At 51.7% G+C, this 27,896-nt stretch overlaps 1 protein-coding gene across 1 annotated transcript; it reads left to right on the top strand.

Moving 5' to 3' along the window:
* The first annotated feature begins 60 nt into the window (after positions 1-60).
* BAP1 (BRCA1 associated deubiquitinase 1) lies at positions 61-25,441 on the top strand. The gene is made up of 17 exons (XM_075321633.1): positions 61-159; positions 3,357-3,386; positions 3,582-3,636; positions 3,715-3,847; positions 3,925-4,044; positions 11,946-12,007; positions 12,101-12,243; positions 12,499-12,577; positions 12,650-12,773; positions 13,469-13,613; positions 13,808-13,968; positions 14,054-14,175; positions 14,436-14,866; positions 17,906-18,024; positions 18,177-18,269; positions 24,435-24,507; positions 24,703-25,441. The coding sequence occupies exons 1-17, from the start codon at positions 87-89 to the stop codon at positions 24,834-24,836; spliced, it is 2,097 nt and encodes a 698-aa protein (XP_075177748.1). The 5' UTR covers positions 61-86; the 3' UTR covers positions 24,837-25,441.
* The last annotated feature ends 2,455 nt before the right edge of the window (positions 25,442-27,896 follow it).

The raw sequence follows: 27,896 nt of genomic DNA, 5'->3' as shown, positions 1-27,896 counted from the left end.
GGCTGCAGCGGAGGAGACAGGGGGAAAGGCGGTGTGAGGTGACGTAACTGCTATGTGTTTACTACACTGCACTTCCGGCGCGCTGGATGACGTCACAGCCTCCGAGGCATGGAGGAGACAACATGAATAAAGGCTGGTTAGAGCTGGAGAGCGACCCAGGTACCGGGGCCTCAGTGTACAAGGACTGCCCCCACAGGGTGTATGTCACCATATACTGCCCCCACAGGGTGTATGTCACCATATACTGCCCCCACAGGGTGTATGTCACCATATACTGCCCCCACAGGGTGTATGTCACCATATACTGCCCCCACAGGGTGTATGTCACCATATACTGCCCCCACAGGGTGTATGTCACCATATACTGCCCCCACAGGGTGTATGTCACCATATACTGCCCCCACAGGGTGTATGTCACCATATACTGCCCCCACAGGGTGTATGTCACCATATACTGCCCCCACAGGGTGTATGTCACCATATACTGCCCCCACAGGGTGTATGTCACCATAAACTGCCCCCCACAGGGTGTATGTCACCATATACTGCCCCCACAGGGTGTATGTCACCATATACTGCCCCCACAGGGTGTATGTCACCATATACTGCCCCCACAGGGTGTATGTCACCATATACTGCCCCCACAGGGTGTATGTCACCATATACTGCCCCCACAGGGTGTATGTCACCATATACTGCCCCCACAGGGTGTATGTCACCATATACTGCCCCCACAGGGTGTATGTCACCATATACTGCCCCCACAGGGTGTATGTCACCATAAACTGCCCCCACAGGGTGTATGTCACCATAAACTGCCCCCACAGGGTGTATGTTACCATGTACTGCCCCCAAGGGGTGTATGTCACCATATACTGCCCCCCACAGGGTGTATGTTACCATATACTGCCCCCCCACAGGGTGTATGTTACCATATACTGCCCCCCCACAGGGTGTATGTTACCATAAACTGCCCCCACAGGGTGTATGTCACCATAAACTGCCCCCACAGGGTGTATGTCACCATAAACTGCCCCCACAGGGTGTATGTCACCATAAACTGCCCCCACAGGGTGTATGTCACCATAAACTGCCCCCACAGGGTGTATGTCACCATAAACTGCCCCCACAGGGTGTATGTTACCATGTACTGCCCCCACAGGGTGTACATCAACAATTACTAACCTCACAGGGTGTATATCACCATATATTTCCCCCACAGGGTGTATGTCATCATATACTGCCCCCCCAGGGTGTATATCACCATATACTGCCCCCACAGGGTGTATGTCACCATATACTGCCCCCACAGGGTGTATGTCACCATATACTGCCCCCACAGGGTGTATGTCACCATTCACTGCCCCCACAGGGTGTATAACATTATATACTGACCTCACTGAATGTGTATCAATATTTAGGCTATGTGCGCATGTTGCGTACAGTTCATTGCAGAAATTTCTGCAGCGATCTGAAGAGCACATATGCGCTTTAAATCGCTGCAGAAATGACCGTAGTGAACCCGATTCCATGCGCTCTGCCTGCAGCTCCTCCCATAGACAGAACAGGAGCTGCCGGCAAAGCGCACGGAAGAAGTGACATGTCACTTCTTTTTACGCAGCGCTTCGGCAGTAGCCGAAGCGCTGCGCTCTAAAGCGCCACGTGCGCACGGCCCCTGCACAATCTCCATAGACTGTGCAGGGGACGCAGGACGCATGCAGTTACGCTGCGCTACAAAGCGCAGCGTAACTGCATGTATTTGCGCAACGTGCGCACATAGCCTTACTGTCCCAATAGAGGGTGTATATCACCGTATACTAACCCCACAGGGTGTATATAACCGTTTACTGCCTCCACTGGGTGTATGTCACCATATACTGCCCCCACAGGGTGTATGTCACCATATACTGCCCCCACAGGGTGTATGTCACCATATACTGCCCCCACAGGGTGTATGTCACCATATACTGCCCCCACAGGGTGTATGTCACCATATACTGCCCCCACAGGGTGTATGTCACCATATACTGCCCCCACAGGGTGTATGTCACCATATACTGCCCCCACAGGGTGTATGTCACCATATACTGCCCCCACAGGGTGTATGTCACCATATACTGCCCCCACAGGGTGTATGTCACCATATACTGCCCCCACAGGGTGTATGTCACCATATACTGCCCCCACAGGGTGTATGTCACCATATACTGCCCCCACAGGGTGTATGTCACCATATACTGCCCCCACAGGGTGTATGTCACCATATACTGCCCCCACAGGGTGTATGTCACCATATACTGCCCCCACAGGGTGTATGTCACCATATACTGCCCCCACAGGGTGTATGTCACCATATACTGCCCCCACAGGGTGTATGTCACCATATACTGCCCCCACAGGGTGTATGTCACCATATACTGCCCCCACAGGGTGTATGTCACCATATACTGCCCCCACAGGGTGTATGTCACCATATACTGCCCCCACAGGGTGTATGTCACCATATACTGCCCCCACAGGGTGTATGTCACCATATACTGCCCCCACAGGGTGTATGTCACCATATACTGCCCCCACAGGGTGTATGTCACCATATACTGCCCCCACAGGGTGTATGTCACCATATACTGCCCCCACAGGGTGTATGTCACCATATACTGCCCCCACAGGGTGTATGTCACCATATACTGCCCCCACAGGGTGTATGTCACCATTCACTGCCCCCACAGGGTGTATAACATTATATACTGACCTCACTGAATGTGTATCAATATTTACTGTCCCAATAGAGGGTGTATATCACCGTATACTAACCCCACAGGGTGTATGTCACCATATACTGCCCCCACAGGGTGTATGTCACCATATACTGCCCCCACAGGGTGTATGTCACCATATACTGCCCCCACAGGGTGTATGTCACCATATACTGCCCCCACAGGGTGTATGTCACCATTCACTGCCCCCACAGGGTGTATGTCACCATATACTGCCCCCACAGGGTGTATAACATTATATACTGACCTCACTGAATGTGTATCAATATTTACTGTCCCAATAGAGGGTGTATATCACCGTATACTAACCCCACAGGGTGTATATAACCGTTTACTGCCTCCACTGGGTGTAGGTCACCATTTACTGACTCCACAAGATATATGTGACCCTTTACAAACCCCCAGGGGGCTCCTGTGACTCCCCTGGCCCACCCTTCCGCTGGTCCACCTCCGCAGGGCGAGCATGGCACCCTTCTGTGGGGCGCGTGTGACCCCCTTGGCCCACCCCCGTGGGGCACGTGAATCTTTCCACACCCCGCAGAACTGTTGTAGATCTAAGCTTCTCCCTCCGTTTTTCAGGGCTCTTCACGCTGCTGGTGGAGGATTTTGGTGAGTTGTTACTGATTATATGTCAGTAGATTCCCTGGTTTCTCATCAGCGCTGCTGTGATTTCTCAGTGTTTTGCTCGTGTTCAGCACCGGTTGGGTGGATACTGCTCCTTCCATTGCCATGCTGCCGCCTCTGCCCTGTGTCTATAGCTCTGCGCCGCGGATGATTTCACATTTTGCCCTTTATCCTCCCTAGGTGTGAAGGGCGTGCAGGTGGAGGAGATCTATGATCTGCAGAGCAAGTGCCCGGGGTATGATGCCCACATCATTGTTTGTGTGTTCCCCACCTCTGTCCGCTCTCCGATGACTCTTATTATTCCCCTCCACAGACCGGTGTATGGCTTCATCTTCTTATTTAAATGGATCGAGGAGCGACGCTCGCGCAGAAAAGTCTCCACCCTGCTGGATGACACATCTGTCATGGAGGACGAGGTGGTTAATAACATGTTCTTCGCACATCAGGTAAGTGGGGAAAGGATGGTGTCCACCGTCCACAGATGGTGTTGTCTCTTCTCATCCATGTTCTCTTTGTTTCACAGCTGATCCCTAATTCCTGCGCCACTCATGCCCTCCTAAGCGTCTTGCTGAACTGCAGTGGGGTCCATCTGGGACCGACTCTCAGCCGCATTAAAGACTTCACCAAAGGATTCAGCCCAGAGGTAATAATACAACAGGAGCATCGTACACCACAGCTACCTGTCATATCATACATCATGTACCTCTCTCATAGTAAATATTAAAACTCCAGAGCTGAACTCATTATTCTGCTGGTGCAGCCACTGTGTGCATACAGTCATGGACGAAAATGTTGGCAGCCTTGAAATTGTTCCAGAAAATGAAGTATTTCCCCAAGACAATTATTACAATTACACGTTTTGTTATATGCATGATTATTTCCTTTGTGTATATTGGAACAACACAATAAAAAAACAGAACAAATGAAAATTGGACATAATACACACAAAACCTCAGAAATGGGCCTGACAAAATTGTTGTCCCCCTCACCTTAATATTTGGCTGCACAAACTTTGGAATAAATAACTGCAATCAATTGCTTCCTATAACTGTGCACAAGCTTCTTCCACCTCTCGCCTGGAATTTTGGACTTTTCTTTATAAATTGCTCCAGGTCTCTGATATTTGAAGGCGTCTTCTCCCAACAACAATTTTAAGATCACTCCACAGTTGTCAATGGGATTTGCTGCCACTTCAGATCTCTCCAGTGCTTTGTTTCCATCCATTTCTGGGAGCTTCTTGAAGTATGTTTGGTGTCATTGTCCTGCTGGAAGACCCATGACCTAGAACGCAAACCCAGCTTTCTGACACTGGGTACTACATTGCCACCTGAAATCCTTTGGTAATCTTCAGATTTCAAGATGCCTTACACACAGTCAAGACACCCAGTGCCAGAGGCAGCAAAACAACCGCAAAACATCTTTGAGCCTCCGCCATACCTGACTGTAGGTACTGTGATGTTTTCTTTGTAGGCCTCATTCCATTTTCAGTAAACAGTAGAATGATGTGCTTTACCAAAAAGCTCTATCTTGGTCTCATCTGTTTACAAGACGCTTTCTCAGAAGGATTTTGGTTACTCATGTACATTTTGACAAACTGCAGTCTAGCTTTTTTTTATGGCTCTGTGTCAGCTGTGGGGTCCTCCTGGGTCTCTACCATAGTGTTTAATTTCATTAAGATGGGAACTGATAGTTTGTGCTGACACTGATGCTTTCTGAGACTGCAGGACAGCTTGAATTTTATCCACAATCTGGACTATCCTGCGTTGAAACCTTTCATCAATTTTTCTCTGCCGCCCACGTCCAGGGAGATTAGCTACAGTGCCATGGGTTGTAAATTTCTTGATTATGTTGCGCACCATGGACAAAGGAACATCAAAATCTCTGGAGATGCTTGTCACCCTGAGATTGTTGATATGTTTCAACAATTTTGTTTAAGTCCTCGGACAGTTGTCTTCTCCTTTTTCTATTCTCCATGCTTAGTGTGGCACACACAGACACACAATGCAAAGATTTAATAAACTTCTCCCCTTTTTATCTGGTTTCAGGTGTGATTTTCATATTGCCCACACCTGTTACTTGCTACTGGTGAGTTTGAATGAACATCACATGCTTGAAACAAAGTTATTCACCCACAATTTAGAAAGGTGCCAACAATTTTGTCTGTACCATCTTTGGGGTTTTGTATAAAATTATATCCCATTTTTTTTTTCTATTTCCTTTTTTATTTTTTTTTTTGTGTTGATCCCCTTACATACAAAGGAAATAAATGTATATAACAAAACATGTCATTGCAATTTCTTCGTCGCTCTATTGGGAGACCCAGACGATTGGGTGTATAGCACTGCCTCCGGAGGCCACACAAAGCAATTACACTAAAAAGTGTAAGGCCCCTCCCCTTCTGGCTATACACCCCCAGTGGGATCACTGGCTCACCAGTTTTCTGCTTTGTGCGAAGGAGGTCAGACATCCACGCATAGCTCCACTGTTTGTAGTCAGCAGTAGCTGCTGGCTATATCGGATGGAAGAAAAGAGGGCCCATATGGGGCCCCCAGCATGCTCCCTTCTCACCCGCGGTGGTGCTTGTAAGGTTGAGGTACCTATTGCTGGTACAGAGGCTGGAGCCCACATGCTGTTTTCCTTCCACATCCCCTGGGGCTCTGTGGAAGTGGGATCTTGCCGGCCACCAAGCCCTGGGGCCGGGCTCCATCCACAGACCCAGAGAACCTGCTGGATTTGGAGCGGGAGTGCCGTTCAGGGACAAGGCCCTGCAACTTTCAGGTACTCTGTGTCCCCGGCAGGCACGGACACTCTCAGGCTTGCTGAGCGTTATAGTGCGCCGGGGACAGTAGCGCTGTGCGCCGGGGTTAGGTCACTGCAGCTTTGCTGAGTGACGTTTCATGTTGGGAACTACTGCGCCGACCGCTCCTGGAGCGGCGGCGCAGCTGCGACTTGTAGTGCGCCGGGGACTTTGCGCCGACCGCGCTTTTACGGCGGCGGCGCTTCTAACTTTAGCCCCCGGCTTCTGCGGCCTAGTGCCGCTTCGTTCCCGCCCCCACCCTGTCAATCAGGGTAGGGGAGAGACGCTGCTCAATTAACAGCGCCGAGGGCTGGAGCTTTATTTACATGCTCCAGCCCTCTCACTAGGCACAGGGGGAAGCAGACTTCCCGCTCTTCGTCGGTGTACGCCCAGGGCCCGCCCCCCCTCTCCACAAGGACGCCGGCAGCCATTACACATGCGGCTGGCTGGGGAAAGGCAGCAGGCTCTGGGAGACCCAGACTAGAGGGATTTCTGGCGTCCACACACCGCTCCTAAGCGGGTGGTAAGCAGCACAGTAGTGCTGGCCCCTCTAGTGCCTCAGTGTGATATTAGTGTACTTTTTTCTTGGTACCATATATATATATATATATTTATATAGTGCACTGTAAGGTCGCTTCTTGGCTGGACACCCTGTACTGCTCTGAGGAGGCAGCAACATGTCATCCGCAAAACGCAAGGGTGCCAAGGCACAGGCTGTGTACACTGTTTGTACTGCATGTGGGGCTGATCTACCGGCAGGCTCCAAAGACTCACATTGTGTTCAATGTTCAATCCCAGTGGCACTTCGTCAGCCAGAGCCTATTGTGGTGGTAGCCCAGGCAGAGGCGCCTGTGAACCCTGCCCCGGTGACGGGGACAGACTTTGCAGTTTTTGCTGATAAAATGTCTGTGACTATGACAAAAATCCTGGAGACCTTGCAGTCCAGGCCAGTTGCTCAGGCCATGGACACTGCTGTGTCTATGCTCCCCGGTCCCCCTCAGTTGGAACTAATCCGTACTTCAGGGGGGTCTCAAGCATCACAGGCTGAAGTCTCTGACTCAGATGACAGTCCCAGGCAGCCTAAGCGAGCTCGCTGGGAAAGACCCTCCACGTCCTCACACTGTTCAGGGTCTCAGCGACAAGAGTCTCTCTGTGATGAGACTGAGGACGGTGATCAGGATACTAATCCTGAGGCCCCTCTCAATCTGGATGCCCCTGATGGTGACGCCATGGTTAATGACCTTATATCGGCAATTAATAGGCTGTTGGATATTTCTCCCCCAGCCCCTTCTGCAGAGGAGGCAGCTGCACAGCAGGAGAAGTTCCATTTCCTATATCCCAAGCGTAAATTAAGTGCTTTTTTGGACCACTCTGATTTCAGAGAATCGATCCAGAAACACGACGCTCATCCAGACAAGCGTTTCTCTAAACGTTCTAAGGATACCCGTTATCCTTTTCCCTCTGAGGTAGCCAAACGCTGGACCCAGTGTCCAAAGGTGGATCCCCCAATTTCCAAGCTTGCGGCTAGATCCATAGTCGCAGTAGAGGATGGCGCTTCACTTAAAGATGCCAACGACAGACAGATGGACCTTTGGTTGAAATCTGTCTATGAATCTATCGGCGCGTCGTTTGCTCCAGCATTCGCGGCCGTGTGGGCACTCCAAGCTATTTCAGCTGGTTTAGCACAGGTGGATGCTATCATACATCCAGCAGTGCCGCAGGTGGCGTCCCTAACTTCGCAAATGTCTGCGTTTGCGACCTATGCTATCAATGCTGTCCTAGAATCTACGAGCCGTACCGCTATGGCGTCCGCCAATTCTGTGGTTTTGCGCAGAGCCTTGTGGTTAAAGGACTGGAAAGCAGATGCTGGTTCCAAAAAATGCTTAACCAGCTTGCCATTATCTAGAGACAGACTGTTTGGTGAGCCATTGGCTGAAATCATAAAACAGTCTAAGGGTAAGGACTCTTCCTTACCACAGCCCAGAGCAAGTAAACCTCAACAGAAAAAGTGGCAGTCGAGGTTTCGGTCCTTTCGTGGCTCGGGCAAGGCCCAATTCTCCTCGTCCAAAAGGACTCAGAAAGAACAAGGGAACTCAGATTCCTGGCGGGCTCACTCACGCCCCAGGAAAGCAAATGGAGGAACCGCTTCCAAAGCGGCTACCTCATGACTTTCGGCCTCCTCCCTCCGCATCCTCGGTCGGTGGCAGGCTCTCCCGCTTTTGCGACATTTGGCTGTCTCAGGTCAAAGACCGGTGGGTAACAGACATTCTGTCTCGCGGGTACAGAATCGAGTTCAGTTCTCGGCCTCCACTTCGGTTCTTCAGAACCTCCCCACACCCCAACCGAGCAGATGCCCTGCTGCAGGCGGTGGACTCTCTAAGAGCAGAAGGAGTCGTGATCCCTGTCCCCCCTCTCGAACGGGGGCGAGGATTTTACTCCAATCTCTTTGTGGTTCCAAAAAAGGACGGCTCCTTCCGTCCTGTTCTGGACCTAAAACTACTCAACAAGCATGTGAACGCCAGGCGGTTCCGGATGGAATCCCTCCGCTCAGTCATTGCCTCTATGTCTCAAGGAGATTTCCTAGCATCAATAGACATCAAGGATGCTTATCTCCACGTGCCGATTGCTACAGAGCACCAATGCTTCCTACGCTTCGTGATAGGAGACGACCATCTTCAGTTCGTAGCTCTGCCATTTGGTCTGGCGACAGCCCCTCGGGTGTTCACCAAGGTCATGGCGGCAGTGGTAGCAGTCTTGCACTCTCAGGGACACTCGGTGATCCCTTACTTGGACGATCTACTGGTCAAGGCACCCTCTCAAGAGGCATGCCGACTCAGCCTGAATGTTGCACTGGAGACTCTCCAGGCGTTCGGGTGGATCATCAACTTCCCAAAGTCAAATCTGTCACCGGCCCAATCACTAACGTATCTTGGCATGGAGTTTCATACTCTCTCAGCGATAGTGAAACTTCCGCTGGACAAGCAGCGGTCTCTACAGACTGGGGTGCAGGCTCTCCTTCAAAGTCAGCCGCACTCCTTAAGACGCCTCATGCACTTCCTCGGGAAGATGGTGGCGGCAATAGAGGCGGTTCCGTTTGCGCAGTTTCATCTGCGTCCACTTCAATGGGACATTCTCCGCCAATGGGACGGGAAGTCAACATCCCTAGACAGGAAGGTCTCCCTTTCCCAGACAGCCAAAGACTCTCTGCAGTGGTGGCTTCTTCCCACCTCATTATCACAGGGAAGATCCTTCCTACCACCGTCTTGGGCGGTGGTCACGACAGATGCGAGTCTGTCAGGGTGGGGAGCAGTCTTTCTCCACCACAGGGCTCAGGGTACGTGGTCTCAGCAGGAGTCCACCCTTCAGATCAATGTTCTGGAAATCAGAGCAGTGTATCTTGCCCTACTAGCCTTCCAGCAGTGGCTGGAAGGAAGGCAGATCCGAATTCAGTCGGACAACTCCACAGCGGTGGCATACATCAACCACCAAGGGGGGACACGCAGTCGGCAAGCCTTCCAGGAAGTCCGGAGGATTCTGATGTGGGTGGAAGCCACAGCCTCCACCATATCCGCGGTTCACATCCCCGGCGTAGAAAACTGGGAAGCAGACTTCCTCAGTCGCCAGGGCATGGACGCAGGGGAATGGTCCCTTCACCCAGACGTGTTTCAGGAAATCTGTCGCCGCTGGGGGGTGCCGGACGTCGACCTAATGGCGTCACGGCACAACAACAAGGTCCCAACCTTCATGGCACGGTCTCGCGATCAAAGAGCGCTGGCGGCAGACGCCCTAGTGCAGGATTGGTCGCAGTTCCGGCTCCCTTATGTGTTTCCACCTCTGGCACTCCTGCCCAGAGTGCTACGCAAAATCAGATCCGACTGCAGCCGCGTCATACTTGTCGCCCCAGACTGGCCGAGGAGGGCGTGGTATCCGGATCTGTGGCAGCTCACGGTCGGCCAACCGTGGGCACTCCCAGACCGACCAGACTTACTGTCCCAAGGGCCGTTTTTCCATCGGAATTCTGCGGCCCTGAACCTGACTGTGTGGCCATTGAGTCCTGGATCCTAACGTCTTCAGGATTGTCCCAAGGGGTCGTTGCCACCATGAGACAGGCTAGGAAGCCCACGTCTGCTAAGATCTACCACAGAACGTGGAGGATATTTTTATCCTGGTGCTCTGCTCAGGGAGTGTCTCCCTGGCCATTTGCATTGCCTACCTTTCTTTCTTTCCTGCAATCTGGGTTAGAAAAAGGTTTGTCGCTCGGCTCCCTTAAAGGTCAGGTCTCGGCGCTATCCGTCTTTTTTCAGAGGCGTTTGGCACGCCTTCCTAAGGTGCGCACGTTCCTACAGGGGGTTTGCCATATCGTACCCCCGTACAAGCGGCCGTTAGATCCATGGGATCTGAACAGGGTACTAGTTGCCCTCCAGAAGCCGCCTTTCGAGCCTCTGAAGGAGGTTTCACTTTCTAGACTATCACAGAAAGTGGCTTTTCTGGTAGCGATCACATCTCTTCGGAGAGTGTCTGAGCTGGCAGCGCTGTCATCCAAGGCTCCCTTCCTGGTCTTCCACCAGGACAAGGTTGTGCTGCGTCCTATTCAGGAGTTTCTCCCGAAGGTGGTATCCTCTTTTCATCTTAATCAGGATATCTCTTTGCCTTTGTTTTGTCCTCATGCAGTTCATCGGTATGAGAAGGATTTACATTTGTTAGATCTGGTGAGAGCACTCAGAATCTACATTTCCCGCATGGCGCCCTTGCGCCGTTCGGATGCACTCTTTGTCCTTGTCGCTGGTAAGCGCAAAGGGTCGCAGGCTTCTAAAGCCACCCTGGCTCGATGGATCAAAGAACCAATTCTTGAAGCCTACCGTTCTGCTGGGCTTCCGGTTCCATCAGGGCTGAAGGCCCATTCTACCAGAGCCGTGGGTGCATCCTGGGCATTACGACACCAGGCTACGGCTCAACAGGTGTGCCAGGCAGCTACCTGGTCGAGTCTGCACACTTTCACCAAACATTATCAGGTGCATACCTATGCTTCGGCGGACGCCAGCCTAGGTAGAAGAGTCCTGCAGGCGGCAGTTGCCTCCCCGTAGGGGAGGGCTGTCTTGCAGCTCTAACATGAGGTTTTTCTTTACCCACCCAGGGACAGCTTTTGGACGTCCCAATCGTCTGGGTCTCCCAATAGAGCGACGAAGAAGAAGGGAATTTTGTTACTTACCGTAAATTCCTTTTCTTCTAGCTCTTATTGGGAGACCCAGCACCCGCCCTGTTGTCCTTCGGGATTGTTGGTTTGTTTGCGGGTACACATGTTGTTCATGTTGAACGGTTTTCAGTTCTCCGATGTTACTCGGAGAGAATTTGTTTAAACCAGTTATTGGCTTTCCTCCTTCTTGCTTTTGCACTAAAACTGGTGAGCCAGTGATCCCACTGGGGGTGTATAGCCAGAAGGGGAGGGGCCTTACACTTTTTAGTGTAATTGCTTTGTGTGGCCTCCGGAGGCAGTGCTATACACCCAATCGTCTGGGTCTCCCAATAGGAGCTAGAAGAAAAGGAATTTACGGTAAGTAACAAAATTCCCTTCATTTATGAGATAAATGCTTCAATTTCAGTAACAATTTCACGGGTGCCAAAACTTTCGGCCATAACTGTATGTTTCTTATCCTCTACAGATCCTGAGTTACATCCTGTATTATACTCCAGAGCTGCACTCACTATTCTGCTGTGAAGGCGTCACATATTTTTTTCTTCTTTCATAGAGTAAAGGTTATGCTATTGGAAATGCTCCTGAACTGGCGAAAGCTCACAACAGCCATGCAAGGTATGACATAGATTGTGGATATTGCGGATGTTTTCGACCTTTTTGTGCAATGCATCCGGGGTCTATATTAACCTTTTCTTCACCCCCCCCCAGGCCAGAGCCACGTCACCTGCCAGAAAAACAGAATGGCATCAGCGCAGTGCGCACTATGGAGGCATTCCACTTTGTCAGTTACGTTCCCATTAAGGGGCGTCTGTTCGAGCTAGACGGCCTAAAAGTATACCCCATTGATCATGGTGAGAGCATCATAGGAGGAGGTATTATTTTAGTGCACCGACTCTTTTTCCTTTTCACCTAAAGCAAGCAGAGATCTTGAAATTGAAACATAACGTCTGTTAAAAAGTTGCAGAATATTCGATTATATGTTAAGATTGGACACCAGCCCTTTAAGCAGGTGGCCTATGGGCAGTGCTGTGGCCCAAATCTACCCATAGGACATCTCTGGGATCTGACACCTCCTTTCTGACTGCACACTGTGTCATTGTTGTCAGGTCCATGGGCGGAGGACGAGGAGTGGACAGACAAGGCTCGCAGGGTTATTATGGAGAGGATCGGACTTGCCACAGCAGGGTAAGGCCACGGTCTGGGGTGGGTGGCCACTCTCTGTGGTGTCGTCCTATGAGATTTCTCCTTCCCGTGCAGGGAGCCGTATCATGATATCCGCTTCAATCTGATGGCCGTGGTACCCGACCGGAGGCTGAAGTATGAGAGCCGCCTCAATGTCCTGAAAGTGAACCGGCAGACTGTGCTGGAGGCGTTACAGCAGGTGAGAGCGGGGGGTTGAGGAGGCCAACACCCTCGAATGAAAAAGCGGAGTACAGGGAACACCCCAACAGTGAGAAAGGGGGGGGGGGGAGCAGGCCGACAATGTCGCTGTGAGAGATTGAGGAGGTAGACGCCTCAACAGCAAGAGCAGGGGTTGTGAGAAGCCAATAACGTCACTCTGAGAGGTGAGGGTGGGGGGTGGAGGAGGCCAACAAACTCGACTAAAATAGTGGAGTACAGGGGACACCCCAACAGCGAGGGCAGAGAGGAGGCAAGAATGGGAGAAGGAGGAGGCCGACATTGTCACTCTGATGTGAGGGTGGGAGAAGGAGAGGCAGGCGCCTCAACAGCAAAAACAGAGAGTAGGGGTTGGGGAGGCCAATAACTTCATTGTAAGATGTGAGGATGGGGGATGGAGGAGGCAGACACCCCAACAGCGAGAAGGGAGAGCGGGGGATGGGGGAGACTGAAAGTGACCAGTGAGAGTGGAGGTTGGGGGAACCAACACCCCCAACAGTGAGAGGGGGAATAAGGGAGGCCTACACCCCCCAAAAGTAGGGAGAAAACAGGCGATGGGCAAGACCAACATTTGCCACCTATATCGAGAGGTGAATGCAGGGGATTCTCTTTACACCTTTTATTTACACCTGGATTTGGATTCTCCTCTTTTCTCTTTCATGGTCTTTTCTTCTGTAGCTAATCCGGGTGACGCAGCCGGAACTGATTCAGGCCCAGAAACCATCCGAGAGTCAGAATAATGAGGAGTCAAAGGCCAATCCACCAAAGGCTGCAGCAGGTCTGGAGGGGGCGAACACGTCCAGTACCCCAAAAACTACCGCAGGTACATGGGTGTTTGTGCTCGTATGTGAGGGTAGGTCTCCACCTTAAAGTCTTGTTGCTAAGGATATATTGTATCACCATATGCCGTTTTCACTTAGGGTACAGAGGGACGGGGGGCTTAATGCGCTGACGCATTACCCATGGATTTATCGGTGGAGACCCTCCTGATTTAGGTACTCTGTATGTTCATTATAGATGTGAGTGGAGACGCCGCTGGATCTGTGCCTCGAGCTCCCGTTACCAATACGTACAGCAAACTCAAAGCTGTCCCTCATAACGGGGGCACAGGCCCTGCACAAACCCCCCGTCTCCCAGCCTTCCTGGATAACCATAACTACGCCAAGTCCCCTATGCAGGTGAGTGGTTGGGCGGTCTGGGGACAAAGTCTCAGTGATGGACTCTATGGTCGTGAGCTAGAAGATTAATGCACGTTATCCGCAGGAGGAAGAAGATCTAGCGGCCGGTGTCGGGCGATCACGAGGAATCCCACCTCCCTCTCCGGACTCTGATGAAGAAGAGGAGGAGGAGACTGAGACCTCCGCGAGACCACCGACCATCCCAGGGTGAGTAAACATACATCTAGCTTTATATTGAAGGGGGAGGCTGTTGGTGGCAGCATTGGGGTCATATTGACAGATTTCAACTGCAGCTTTTACATCTCGTCTTATCAGATGAGCAGGGGAGAGTATACTGCAGGTGGTGCTGAGTCTGCCATAGCAGGTATAACTCTCACCAGCGTGTGCCCACCGGGACCACCCCATCACATCCCAGTAATTATGGATGGAGGGCGTCTGGGTGTAACTGATTGGCTCATCTCCTGCAGGTTCAAGAGAAGAAGCGCCGAGTCTCTGCCACCACCTCCTGGTCCTGAAGTTCCTGCTAACGTCTTAGCTGAAAAGTTGAAGGAAACTCAGAAAGAACTATGTTCCCCCCTCTCCATAAAGATGGTGCCCCCTGTGGTTCCTCATTCTCAGCCGTCTCCAACCCCCAGCAATGAGAGCACGGACACCGCATCAGAAATCGGCAGCGCTTTCAACTCCCCCCTGCGCTCCCCTTTGAGATCCGCAAACCCCACGCGACCTTCTAGTCCGGTTACGTCTCATCTTTCTAAGGTTCTATTCGGGGAAGAGGAGCCCCTTCTGAGGTTGGACTCTGTCCGGTACAATCGAGCAGTGCGGGAGCTCGGGCCGCTGGTTGGCACTGGTATTCTACACCTCAGCCGAGACGGGCACCTCTGTACGCTCAGCCGGATGGGTGGGTATGATGGCGTGTGGAGAGTCGAGCGCAGATGGTAAATTCTTTAATGGGGTTTGTCTCATGTTATTCCGGAGCCAATGCTCCTTCTACCACCTGCCTACCTGCTTACCAGTACGCTTCTGTAGAAAGTTGAGGTTGGCAGCATGACTAAGCCACTGTCTGACCTGTACGCCCTCCCATGCTGTTAGCATCTGGGAGAGAACAGGACTAAAGCAGCACAAATCCAGCGATCTAGCTAGCTTCAGAGCAGCGCTTACAAGATCCATAGCAAACAGCTTAAGAGTGCTGCGCTCCTTGTATAAGAAACCGGCCACTGCTACCGTAATAGAATGCAGAGGTGGCTGGTAGCCAGGCAACAAGCTGTAAACTATAAACATAAGCCTTCCATTCTGGAGAACAGTGGTTTTTTTAAATAAGAGGCAAATTGCAAAGTTTGTTTTTTTAAAAGCACTTTTCAATTTTAGCCTACAAATAAGAGAAACCCCCATTTAGTGCATCATATGTATTCTGTGCTTAGACTTTAGACAACTGCAGCATTAGCCTGGACAACATGGCAAGGAGGCTGGAAATGCACTTATAGATATGAAAAGGTTAACTGGACTTAATATATCTGTAATATAGGTCATCAGTATTAGATTGGTGGAGGTCTGACACCCAGGAGCACCACAGCTCAACTGTTATCTGCTGTGAAGGTGAACATATGTAAATGGAGCCAGAACAGCACAGCTCCATACACTGTATAGTGGCCATTCTCAGTACTGCACCACCGCTGCTATTAAAGTGAATGTGATCTGAGCTGCAGTACTAAGAACAGCCACTGCACGGTGTATGGAGCTGAGCTGCAGTACTGAGAATGGCCACTACACAATGTATGGAGCTGAGCTGCAGTACTGAGAGTGACCACTACACTGTGTATGGAGCTGTGAGGAGCTGAGCTGCAGTACTAAGCACGGCCACTACACGAAGTGAGGAGCTGGGCTGCAGTACTAAGCACGGCCACTACATGGTGTATGGAGCTGAGGAGCTGAGCTGCAGTACTGAGAATGGCCACTACACGGTGTATGGAACTGTGAGTAGCTGGGCTGTAGTACTAAGCACGGCCACCACATGGTGTATGGAGCTGTGAGTAGTTGAGCTGCAGTACTGAGCACGGCCACTACACGGTGTATGGAACTGTGAGGAGCTGAGCTGCAGTACTGAGAATGGCCACTACACGGTGTGAGGAGCTGGGCTGCAGTACTAAGCACGGCTACTACATGGTGTATGGAACTGTGAGGAGCTGAGCTGCAGTACTGAGCACGGCCACTACACGGTGTATGGAGCTGTGAATAGCTGAGCTGCAGTACTGAGCACAGCCACTGCATGGTGCATGAAGTTGAGCTGCATGGCCACTAGAGAATGAGAATGAGAATGGCCACTACACGTTGTATGCAGCTGTGAGGAGCTGAGCTGCAGTACTAAGCAAGGCCACTACACTGTGCATGGAGCTGTGAGGAGCTGAGCTGCAGTACTGAGAATGGCCACTACATGGTGTATGGAGCTGTGAGGAGCTGAGCTGCATTTCTGAGCACTGCCACTACATGGTGTATGGAGCTGTATGAAGTTGAGCTGCAGTACTGAGAATGGCCACTACTCGGTGTATGGAGCTGTGAGGAGCTAAGCTGCAGTACTGAGCACAGCCACTGCATGGTGTATGAAGTTGAGCTGCAGTACTGAGAATGGCCACTACACGTTGTATGGAGCTGTGAGGAGCTGAGCTGCAGTACTGAGCACAGCCACTACATGGTGTATGGAGCTGTGAGGAGCTGAGCTGCAGTACTGAGCACGGCCACTACACTGTGTATGGAGCTGTATGAAGTTGAGCTGCAGTATTGAGAATGGCCACAACACGGTGTATGGAGCTGTGAGGAGCTGAGTGCAGTACTGAGAATGGCCACTACATGGTGTATGGAGATGTGAGGAGCTGAGTGCAGTACTGAGAATGGCCACTACATGGTGTATGGAGATGTGAGGAGCTGAGCTGCAGTACTGAGCACGGCCACTACATGGTGTATGGAGATGTGAGGAGCTGAGTGCAGTACTGAGAATGGCCACTACATGGTGTATGGAGCTGTGAGGAGCTGAGCTGCAGTATTGAGCACTGTCACTACACGGTGTATGGAGCTGTGAGGAGCTGAGCTGCAGTACTGAGCACGGCCACTACACGGTGTATGGAGCTGTGAGGAGCTGAGTGCAGTACTGAGAACGGCCACTACATGGTGTATGGAGCTGTGAGGAGCTGAGCTGCAGTACTGAGCACGGCCACTACACGGTATATGGCGCTGTGAGGAGCTGAGCTGCAGTACTGAGCACGGCCACTACACGGTATATGGCGCTGTGAGGAGCTGAGCTGCAGTACTGAGCACGGCCACTACACGGTGTATGGAGCTGAGCTGCTCAGGCTCCACTTACATCTGGCTGGAGCAGGCATTGCTGACAGCTGATCGGTGCTGATACTGATAGATCACGTGCTGGACTAATGTCCCATGTTCTTAAAATTGCCTTAGAGCCACCAAACTCTGAACAAGCAGCTTGAACCCTTCTTTGATGTTTTGCTATACTAATGACCTGTCCTAAGGATAGAATATCAATAGTTAAAGGGATTGGCCTCTTTTACAAAACCTGATGCCACATGCTGCGATAGCTATAAAAGCCATCTGAGTGCTACTTAACCTTCCCGGGTCTGTGACCCTGTCTCCACCGCTGCCATAGTCTCTGTTTTTTGACTGCAGTGGTGATGCCACATTCAAAGCATCACTGAGTCCAGCAGCTGGTGCCATCTACACTGCTGCTGAGCTCAGTGATTGGCTGCAGCGCTGTCAACATGACATAACTGCTGCTGCCAATCGTGAGACTGGTGCACTGATGAACCGGAAGTGTAAGTAATATTCAAGTTTTGTTTTTTTTTTTAACTAGAGCTGCATATCGCATAACGTTTTCTAAAAGACGAGCCCTTTAACGATGAAGGTTTCATTATTGATCTTCCCTTAATCTCAGATTCTGGAAAAGTTTCTCCTAAAATCAGCAAATTGGAGGAAGGAAGAGAAAACGTAGAGGCAGAGGGATCCCGTTGCAAAGTCCCAGAGATTCCAGCTGGAGACAGGTTTTCTCCTAAGGTGAGGTCTCTTGCATCATCCATGATGTTGCTCTGGAGCAAACTGGTTGTCAGAGCTCAGTTCACAGTTGTCAGATTTGGAGGAATAGTCTGCAGTCGCCACATGTGATCCCGCGGGATGGCTCCTCTCATCACAGATGTGTTGTCTCCCAGGAACTCCTGGCTCTGCTGAAGTGTGTGGAGGCCGAAATCTCCACATCTGAGGCTTGTCTGCGAGAAGAGCTGGAAAAGCGCAAGAAATTCAAGGTGCCTTCCCTTAGTCATCTCTTTTACCTGCGTCTCCTCTTTCCTGTAGTCGCTGATCTCTCTGCGTCTCCTCTCTGTCCTGTGGTTGCCAGTCTGTGCATCTCCTCTCTTTCTTGTAGTCAGTGGTCTTTGTGTTTTGCCTCTGTTCTATAGTCACCGGTCTCTCTGCATCTCTTCTCTTCTCTGTCCTGTAGTCACTGGTCTCTGCTTCTCTTCTCTGTCCTGTAGTCACCGGTCTCTCTGCATCTCCTCTCATCTCTGTCCTGTAGTCACCGGTCTCTCTGCATCTCCTCTCATCTCTGTCCTGTAGTCACTGGTCTCTCTGCGTCTCTTCTCTGTCCTGTAGTCACCGGTCTCTCTGCTTCTCTTCTCTGTCCTGTAGTCACCGGTCTCTCTGCTTCTCTTCTCTGTCCTGTAGTCACCGGTCTCTCTGCTTCTCTTCTCTGTCCTGTAGTCACCGGTCTCTCTGCATCTCCTCTCATCTCTGTCCTGTAGTCACTGGTCTCTCTGCATCTCCTCTCATCCCTGTCCTGTAGTCACCGGTCTCTCTGCGTCTCCTCTCTTCTCTGTCCTGTAGTCACCGGTCTCTCTGCTTCTCTTCTCTGTCCTGTAGTCACCGGTCTCTCTGCTTCTCTTCTCTGTCCTGTAGTCACCGGTATCTCTGCCTCTCTTCTCCTTTCTGTCCTGTAGTCACCGATCTCTCTGCGTCTCCTCTCTGTCCTGTGGTTGCCAGTCTCTGCGTCTCCTCTCTTTCTTGTAGTTGCTGGTCTCTTTGTGTTTTGTCTCTGTCCTGTAGTCACCGGTCTCTCTGCGTCTCCTCTCTTCTCTGTCCTGTAGTCACTGGTCTCTCTTCGTCTCTTCTGTTCCCTGTCCTGTAGTCACCGGTCTCTCTGCGTCTCCTCTCATCTCTGTCCTGTAGTCACCGGTCTCTCTGCGTCTCCTCTCATCTCTGTCCTGTAGTCACCGGTCTCTCTGCTTCTCTTCTCTGTCCTGTAGTCACCGGTCTCTCTGCGTCTCATCTCTGTCCTGTAGTCACCGGTCTCTCTGCTTCTCTTCTCTGTCCTGTAGTCACCAGTCTCTCTGCGTCTCCTCTCTTCTCTGTCCTGTAGTCACTGGTCTCTCTTCGTCTCTTCTGTTCCCTGTCCTGTAGTCACCGGTCTCTCTGCGTCTCCTCTCATCTCTGTCCTGTAGTCACCGGTCTCTCTGCTTCTCTTCTCTGTCCTGTAGTCACCGGTCTCTCTGCTTCTCTTCTCTGTCCTGTAGTCACCGGTCTCTCTGCTTCTCTTCTCTGTCCTGTAGTCACCGGTCTCTCTGCTTCTCTTATCTGCCCTGTAGTCACCGGTCTCTCTGCGTCTCTTCTCTGTCCTGTAGTCACCGGTCTCTCTGCGTCTCTTCTCTGTCCTGTAGTCACCGGTCTCTCTGCGTCTCTTCTCTGTCCTGTAGTCACCGGTCTCTCTGCGTCTCTTCTCTGTCCTGTAGTCACCGGTCTCTCTGCGTCTCTTCTCTGTCCTGTAGTCACCGGTCTCTCTGCTTCTCTTCTCTGTCCTGTAGTCACCGGTCTCTCTACTTCTCTTATCTGTCCTGTAGTCACCGGTCTCTCTGCGTCTCTTCTCTGTCCTGTAGTCACCGGTCTCTCTGCCTCTTTTCTCTGTCCTGTAGTCACCGGTCTCTCTGCTTCTCTTATCTGTCCTGTAGTCACCGGTCTCTCTGCGTCTCTTCTCTTCTCTGTCCTGTAGTCACCGGTCTCTCTGTGTCTCTTCTCTTCTCTGTCCTGTAGTCACCGGTCTCTCTGCCTCTTTTCTCTGTCCTGTAGTCACCGGTCTCTCTGCGTCTCTTCTCTGTCCTGTAGTCACCGGTCTCTCTGCTTCTCTTCTCTGTCCTGTAGTCACTGGTCTCTCTACTTCTCTTCTCTGTCCTGTAGTCACCGGTCTCTCTGCCTCTTTTCTCTGTCCTGTAGTCACCGGTCTCTCTGCGTCTCTTCTCTGTCCTGTAGTCACCGGTCTCTCTGCTTCTCTTCTCTGTCCTGTAGTCACCGGTCTCTCTACTTCTCTTATCTGTCCTGTAGTCACCGGTCTCTCTACTTCTCTTCTCTGTTCTGTAGTCACCGGTCTCTCTACTTCTCTTATCTTTCCTGTAGTCACCGGTCTCTCTGCCTCTTTTCTCTGTCCTGTAGTCACCGGTCTCTCTGCTTCTCTTCTCTGTCCTATAGTCACCGGTCTCTCTGCTTCTCTTCTCTGTCCTGTAGTCACCGGTCTCTCTACTTCTCTTATCTGTCCTGTAGTCACCGGTCTCTCTGCGTCTCCTCTCTTCTCTGTCCTGTAGTCACTGGTCTCTCTGCGTCTCTTCTCTTCTCTGTCCTGTAGTCACCGTTCTCTCTGCTTCTCTTCTCTGTCCTGTAGTCACCGGTCTCTCTGCGTCTCTTCTCTTCTCTGTCCTGTAGTCATCGGTCTCTCTGCTTCTCTTCTCTGTCCTGTAGTCACCGGTCTCTCTGCGTCTCTTCTCTTCTCTGTCCTGTAGTCACTGGTCTCTCTGCGTCTCTTCTCTTCTCTGTCCTGTAGTCACCGGTCTCTCTGCGTCTCTTCTCCTCTCTGTCCTGTAGTCACCGGTCTCTCTGCGTCTCCTCTCTTCTCTGTCCTGTAGTCACCGGGGTCTCTGCTTCTCTTCTCCTTTCTGTCCTGTAGTCACCGGTCTCTCTGCTTCTCTTCTCCTCTCTGTCCTGTAGTCACTGGTCTCTCTGCTTCTCTTCTCTTCTCTGTCCTGTAGTCACCGGTCTGTCTGCTTCTCCTCTCTTCTCTGTCCTGTAGTCACCGGTCTCTCTGCTTCTCCTCTCTTCTCTGTCCTGTAGTCACTGGTCTCTCTGCTTCTCCTCTCTTCTCTGTCCTGTAGTCACCGGTCTCTCTGCGTCTCCTCTCTTCTCTGTCCTGTAGTCACCGGTCTCTCTGCTTCTCTTCTCCTCTCTGTCCTGTAGTCACCGGTCTCTCTGCGTCTCTTCTCTGTCCTGTAGTCACCGGTCTCTCTGCTTCTCTTCTCTGTCCTGTAGTCACCGGTCTCTCTACTTCTCTTATCTGTCCTGTAGTCACTGGTCTCTCTGCGTCTCTTCTCTGTCCTGTAGTCACCGGTCTCTCTGCTTCTCTTCTCTGTCCTGTAGTCACCGGTCTCTCTGCCTCTTTTCTCTGTCCTGTAGTCACCGGTCTCTCTGCTTCTCTTCTCTGTCCTGTAGTCACCGGTCTCTCTGCCTCTTTTCTCTGTCCTGTAGTCACCGGTCTCTCTGCGTCTCTTCTCTGTCCTGTAGTCACCGGTCTCTCTGCGTCTCTTCTCTGTCCTGTAGTCACCGGTCTCTCTGCTTCTCTTCTCTGTCCTGTAGTCACCGGTCTCTCTACTTCTCTTATCTGTCCTGTAGTCACCGGTCTCTCTGCGTCTCTTCTCTGTCCTGTAGTCACCGGTCTCTCTGCCTCTTTTCTCTGTCCTGTAGTCACCGGTCTCTCTGCTTCTCTTATCTGTCCTGTAGTCACCGGTCTCTCTGCGTCTCTTCTCTGTCCTGTAGTCACCGGTCTCTCTGCGTCTCTTCTCTTCTCTGTCCTGTAGTCACCGGTCTCTCTGCGTCTCTTCTCTGTCCTGTAGTCACCGGTCTCTCTGCCTCTTTTCTCTGTCCTGTAGTCACCGGTCTCTCTGCTTCTCTTATCTGTCCTGTAGTCACCGGTCTCTCTGCGTCTCTTCTCTGTCCTGTAGTCACCGGTCTCTCTGCCTCTTTTCTCTGTCCTGTAGTCACCGGTCTCTCTGCATCTCTTCTCTGTCCTGTAGTCACCGGTCTCTCTGCTTCTCTTCTCTGTCCTGTAGTCACTGGTCTCTCTACTTCTCTTATCTGTCCTGTAGTCACCGGTCTCTCTGCGTCTCTTCTCTTCTCTGTCCTATAGTCACCGGTCTCTCTGCTTCTCTTCTCTGTCCTGTAGTCACCGGTCTCCCTGCCTCTTTTCTCTGTCCTGTAGTCACCGGTCTCTCTGCTTCTCTTCTCTGTCCTGTAGTCACCGGTCTCTCTACTTCTCTTATCTGTCCTGTAGTCACCGGTCTCTCTGCTTCTCTTCTCTGTCCTGTAGTCACCGGTCTCTCTGCTTCTCTTCTCTGTCCTGTAGTCACCGGTCTCTCTACTTCTCTTATCTGTCCTGTAGTCACTGGTCTCTCTGCGTCTCTTCTCTTCTCTGTCCTGTAGTCACCGGTCTCTCTGCTTCTCTTCTCTGTCCTGTAGTCACCGGTCTCTCTGCCTCTTTTCTCTGTCCTGTAGTCACCGGTCTCTCTGCTTCCCTTCTCTGTCCTGTAGTCACCGGTCTCTCTGCCTCTTTTCTCTGTCCTGTAGTCACCGGTATCTCTGCCTCTCTTCTCCTTTCTGTCCTGTAGTCACCGATCTCTCTGCGTCCCCTCTCTGTCCTGTGGTTGCCAGTCTCTGCGTCTCCTCTCTTTCTTGTAGTTGCTGGTCTCTTTGTGTTTTGTCTCTGTCCTGTAGTCACTGGTCTCTCTGCGTCTCTTCTCTGTCCTGTAGTCACCGGTCTCTCTGCGTCTCTTCTCTGTCCTGTAGTCACCGGTCTCTCTGCGTCTCTTCTCTGTCCTGTAGTCACCGGTCTCTCTGCGTCTCTTCTCTGTCCTGTAGTCACCGGTCTCTCTGCTTCTCTTCTCTGTCCTGTAGTCACCGGTCTCTCTACTTCTCTTATCTGTCCTGTAGTCACCGGTCTCTCTGCCTCTTTTCTCTGTCCTGTAGTCACCGGTCTCTCTGCGTCTCTTCTCTGTCCTGTAGTCACCGGTCTCTCTACTTCTCTTATCTGTCCTGTAGTCACCGGTCTCTCTGCGTCTCTTCTCTTCTCTGTCCTGTAGTCACCGGTCTCTCTGCTTCTCTTCTCTGTCCTGTAGTCACCGGTCTCTCTGCCTCTTTTCTCTGTCCTGTAGTCACCGGTCTCTCTGCTTCTCTTCTCTGTCCTGTAGTCACCGGTCTCTCTGCCTCTTTTCTCTGTCCTGTAGTCACCGGTCTCTCTGCGTCTCTTCTCTGTCCTGTAGTCACCGGTATCTCTGCCTCTCTTCTCCTTTCTGTCCTGTAGTCACCGATCTCTCTGCGTCCCCTCTCTGTCCTGTGGTTGCCAGTCTCTGCGTCTCCTCTCTTTCTTGTAGTTGCTGGTCTCTTTGTGTTTTGTCTCTGTCCTGTAGTCACCGGTCTCTCTGCGTCTCCTCTCTTCTCTGTCCTGTAGTCACTGGTCTCTCTGCGTCTCTTCTCTTCTCTGTCCTGTAGTCATCTGTCTCTCTGCTTCTCTTCTCTGTCCTGTAGTCACCGGTCTCTCTGCGTCTCTTCTCTTCTCTGTCCTGTAGTCATCGGTCTCTCTGCTTCTCTTCTCTGTCCTGTAGTCACCGGTCTCTCTGCGTCTCTTCTCTTCTCTGTCCTGTAGTCACTGGTCTCTCTGCGTCTCTTCTCTTCTCTGTCCTGTAGTCACCGGTCTCTCTGCGTCTCTTCTCCTCTCTGTCCTGTAGTCACCGGTCTCTCTGCGTCTCCTCTCTTCTCTGTCCTGTAGTCACCGGGGTCTCTGCTTCTCTTCTCCTTTCTGTCCTGTAGTCACCGGTCTCTCTGCTTCTCTTCTCCTCTCTGTCCTGTAGTCACTGGTCTCTCTGCTTCTCCTCTCTTCTCTGTCCTGTAGTCACCGGTCTCTCTGCTTCTCCTCTCTTCTCTGTCCTGTAGTCACTGGTCTCTCTGCGTCTCCTCTCTTCTCTGTCCTGTAGTCACCGGTCTCTCTGCGTCTCCTCTCTTCTCTGTCCTGTAGTCACCGGTCTCTCTGCTTCTCTTCTCCTTTCTGTCCTGTAGTCACCGGTCTCTCTGCTTCTCTTCTCCTCTCTGTCCTGTAGTCACCGGTCTCTCTGCGTCTCTTCTCTTCTCTGTCCTGTAGTCACTGGTCTCTCTGCGTCTCCTCTCTTCTCTGTCCTGTAGTCACCGGGGTCTCTGCTTCTCTTCTCCTCTCTGTCCTGTAGTCACTGGTCTCTCTGCGTCTCTTCTCTTCTCTGTCCTGTAGTCACCGGTCTCTCTGCTTCTCCTCTCTTCTCTGTCCTGTAGTCACTGGTCTCTCTGCCTCTCTTCTCCTTTCTGTCTTTTGTCAGTGGCTTCCTCTATTCTCCGGTCTTCCTTTATCTTTCCAGATCGATGACCAGAGAAGGACGCACAACTACGACGAGTTTATCTGTGCCTTCATCTCTATGTTGGCTCAGGAGGGTGAGTACCTGTCTGGGTAATGGAGTATTACAGGCGTTGTTCAGCCTCGGGAGGTGAGTGGGTCTGACCACGTGGCGTCTGCACCAACCAGCCAGGCGCGACTTCCATCATCTCTCCTCCCGATGCTGACCTGCACGGCAGCGGACAACCTTGAGCTTTGAGTCCCTGGCACTAACACCTCCCGTCTGCTCCTAGGGATGCTGGCCAGCTTGGTGGAGCAGAACATATCGGTGAGGAGACGGCAGGGGGTCAGCATTGGTCGTCTGCATAAACAGAGGAAGCCGGATCGCCGTAAACGCTCTCGTCCTTACAAGGCCAAGCGCCAGTGATTCCATGGTAGTGTTAGGATCATATATGGGGTCCCAATCTTAATAGCCATGTATATGATGTATATACTGTTTTTATATCTTCTGTATACTTAGATGACATTGTCTCCTACCCGTCGTGTCTATTGCGCCATCACTTAGTGTCACAGGACTGTTCTGGAGACCTCGGTGATGCTGCGGGCAGGTCCCGAATTGTTGACTGTATCTGATGCTGACGGCTCCATCGCATCATAATCTCCCCTGATTGCGCTAAACACGTCCCTAGAGGTCACTCCTGTTATTCCTGTGGTTTTATTTTCCCTTTGTGATGTATAAAGTAGAACAAATGACCCTTAAAAGTCTATTGACGTGTAAGGGACATGCTGGGTGTGGACAGAGAACCTTAGAGGAATGAAGCCCCTCAGGCTACAGAACAGGGGCTGCCCGCATGTATAGGTCCTGAGACAATCCCTTTAATCATTTCATACTGAATCTTTTGGTAATTTTCTAATCATTTAGGCCCCGATTCTTCATTGTCTTGGGGGGGGGGGGTTAGTAAGAATGGATCTTTAATAGTGACTGTTATGTTAGCGCTGCATTTATTAAATTTGCTTCTTTTTTAACCAAAACTACTTGGTCTTTTTCTTTTTTTGTTTGCTCACCATTACGAGTGCGGTTTCCCTTATCCAGGTATTTTGTCTTTCTTTGTCGCTCCATTGGGAGACCCAGACAATTGGGTGTATAGCTTCTGCCTCCGGAGGCCACACAAAGTATTACACTTTAAAAAGTGTAACCCCTCCCCTCTGCCTATACACCCTCCCGTGCATCACGGGCTCCTCAGTTTTATGCTTTGTGTGGAAGGAGGCACACATCCACTCATGCATTCTCATATTAGTTATATCGGTTGGAAGAAAAGTGGGCCCCCACGGGGCCGCCGGCATGTTCCCTTCTCACCCCACTACGTCGGCGGTGCTGTTAAGGTTGAGGTACCCATTGCGGGTACAAAGGCCGGAGCCTCATGCGGTTTTCCTTCACCATCCCTTAGCGGCTCTGGGAGAAGTGGGATCCTGACCGGTCATCCAGTTACTGGGACCGTGCTCCCTCCGCAGCCCCTGTGGGAATCTGCCGGACAGGAGTCTATTTATCCTCAGGGACCGGGCCCTGCATCTCTAAGGTACTCTGTGTCCCCATGGGGGCTGTGCATGGAGCGCCTTCATCCCGGACGCTGCAGCAGCTGCTGATTTGTGAAGACCGGCGGACTTCCGCGCCGACCGCGCCTGCTTGTCGGCCGCGGTCTTAAATTTAGTCCCCGGCTTCATTGCGGCCTAGTAGCAAAACTCCCGCCCCCGGGCCTGTCTGTCAGGGGTAAGGGCGGGACTGCCGACCTGACGTCGGATGTGAAGGCCGGAGCATACTGTATGTTTCCTCCCCCCTCACTGATCACTGTGGGGACCCCAGATTCCCGCACTTTTCTAGCGCCGCCCACGGCTCCACTCCTCCCCAGAGAGCTCCGGCAGCCATTTTTTGACATTCTGCCGGTGGAGGATTTCCAGGAAAGAGCTCTGCAACTCTGGGAGACCTAAGGCAGGGAATCTGGAGGACACACGCTCCGCTTTTTGGCGGTCGGTAAGCCACACCGGTCACCCGGTACTGGTCCCCTTAGGGTGCCGGAATAGATACTATATATATATATATATATATATATATATATATATATATATATATATATATATATATATATATATATATTTCTGTTCGGTCGGGCTATATACCTTTCCCCATATACCCTCAGTGATCACTCTCCTAGGAGACAACAGCATGTCGTCCACAAGGAGCAAGGGTGCCAAGGCACAGGGTTATTTTGCGACCTGTACCTCTTGTGCGGCTATGTTACCTGCGGGTTCCACCTACCCTCACTGTGAGCAATGCTCGACCCCTGTTTTGCTTGCTCAGCCGGAGCCTCGGTCACTAGTGGGCCCCCCGGCTCAGGTAGACCCCCCTGCTCCCCCTGTCCAGGCGGCAGGGACAGAGTTTGCCGTTTTTGCTGAGAAACTCTCTGAGTCACTTTCACAATCCATGGCTCAGTCTATGGACAAATGGTCTGCCAAGCTGCTTGAAGCTTTGCAGTCCAGACCGGTCCTTACACAGGCCCCGGGCCCTGTTGGATCGTCCCCTCCAGGCCCCTCTCTGTCCGCGCCGCAGCGCGCTCCCAGGGGGGGCCCTAGGTCTCACGTGGAGGACTCCTGCCCGGACCACAGTCCCAGACCGGCTAAGCGGGCTCGCTGGGAATCTTCCCCGACTTCTTCACGCTGCTCGTGTTCCCAGCTTGAGGACTCTCTGGAGGACGAGGCGGACGTCGCAGCTCAGGGCTCTGACCCTGACGTTGCTCTCAATCTTGATACACCTGAAGGGGACGCCATAGTAAATGACCTTATCTCATCCATCAACCAGGTGTTAGATATATCTCCCCCGCCGCCACCTGTAGAGGAGTCGACTTCTCAGCAGGAGAAACACCAGTTTCGGTTCCCTAAACGTACACGGAGTGCGTTTTTCGATCACTCTAACTTCAGAGATGCTGTCCAGAAGCCCAGAGCGGTTCCGGACAAGCGCTTTACTAAGCGCCTTACTGACACACGTTACCCCTTCCCCTCTGACGTTGTTAAGGGTTGGGCTCAATGTCCCAAGGTGGATCCTCCAGTCTCTAGATTGGCGGCTAGATCTGTGGTATCGGTTGCAGATGGCTCATCGCTAAAAGATGCCACTGACAGGCAGATAGAGCTCCTGGTGAAATCCATCTATGAAGCCACGGGCGCGTCTTTTGCCCCGGCTTTTGCAGCCGTGTGGGCACTCCAAGCTATCTCAGCTTGTCTGGCTGAGATTAATGCGGTCACACGTAATTCTGCTCCGCAGGTTGCGTCTTTGACTTCTCAGGCGTCAACTTTTTCTTCCTACGCCATGAACGCAGTTCTAGACTCTGCTAGCCGTACAGCGGTGGCATCCGCTAATTCTGTGGCAGTCCACAGGGCCATGTGGCTGCACGAATGGAAGGCAGACTCGGCTTCCAAGAGGTTCTTAACCGGTTTG

The sequence above is a fragment of the Anomaloglossus baeobatrachus genome, chromosome 8 (assembly GCF_048569485.1).
Source record: "Anomaloglossus baeobatrachus isolate aAnoBae1 chromosome 8, aAnoBae1.hap1, whole genome shotgun sequence".
In the NCBI taxonomy this organism is placed as follows: Eukaryota; Metazoa; Chordata; class Amphibia; order Anura; family Aromobatidae; genus Anomaloglossus; species Anomaloglossus baeobatrachus.
The sequence above is the reverse complement of the archived record's forward strand: the minus strand, read 5'-3'. Positions and strand labels throughout refer to the sequence as shown.

Bases quoted from the DNA above. Each gene is read 5' to 3' on its own strand.
- BAP1 (XM_075321633.1), top strand. From the start codon at position 87: ATGACGTCACAGCCTCCGAGGCATGGAGGAGACAACATGAATAAAGGC. The intron at 4,045-11,945 runs GTAATAATACAA...CTTCTTTCATAG, and splicing joins CCAAAGGATTCAGCCCAGAG to AGTAAAGGTTATGCTATTGG. The intron at 18,270-24,434 runs GTGCCTTCCCTT...TTATCTTTCCAG, and splicing joins AAAAGCGCAAGAAATTCAAG to ATCGATGACCAGAGAAGGAC.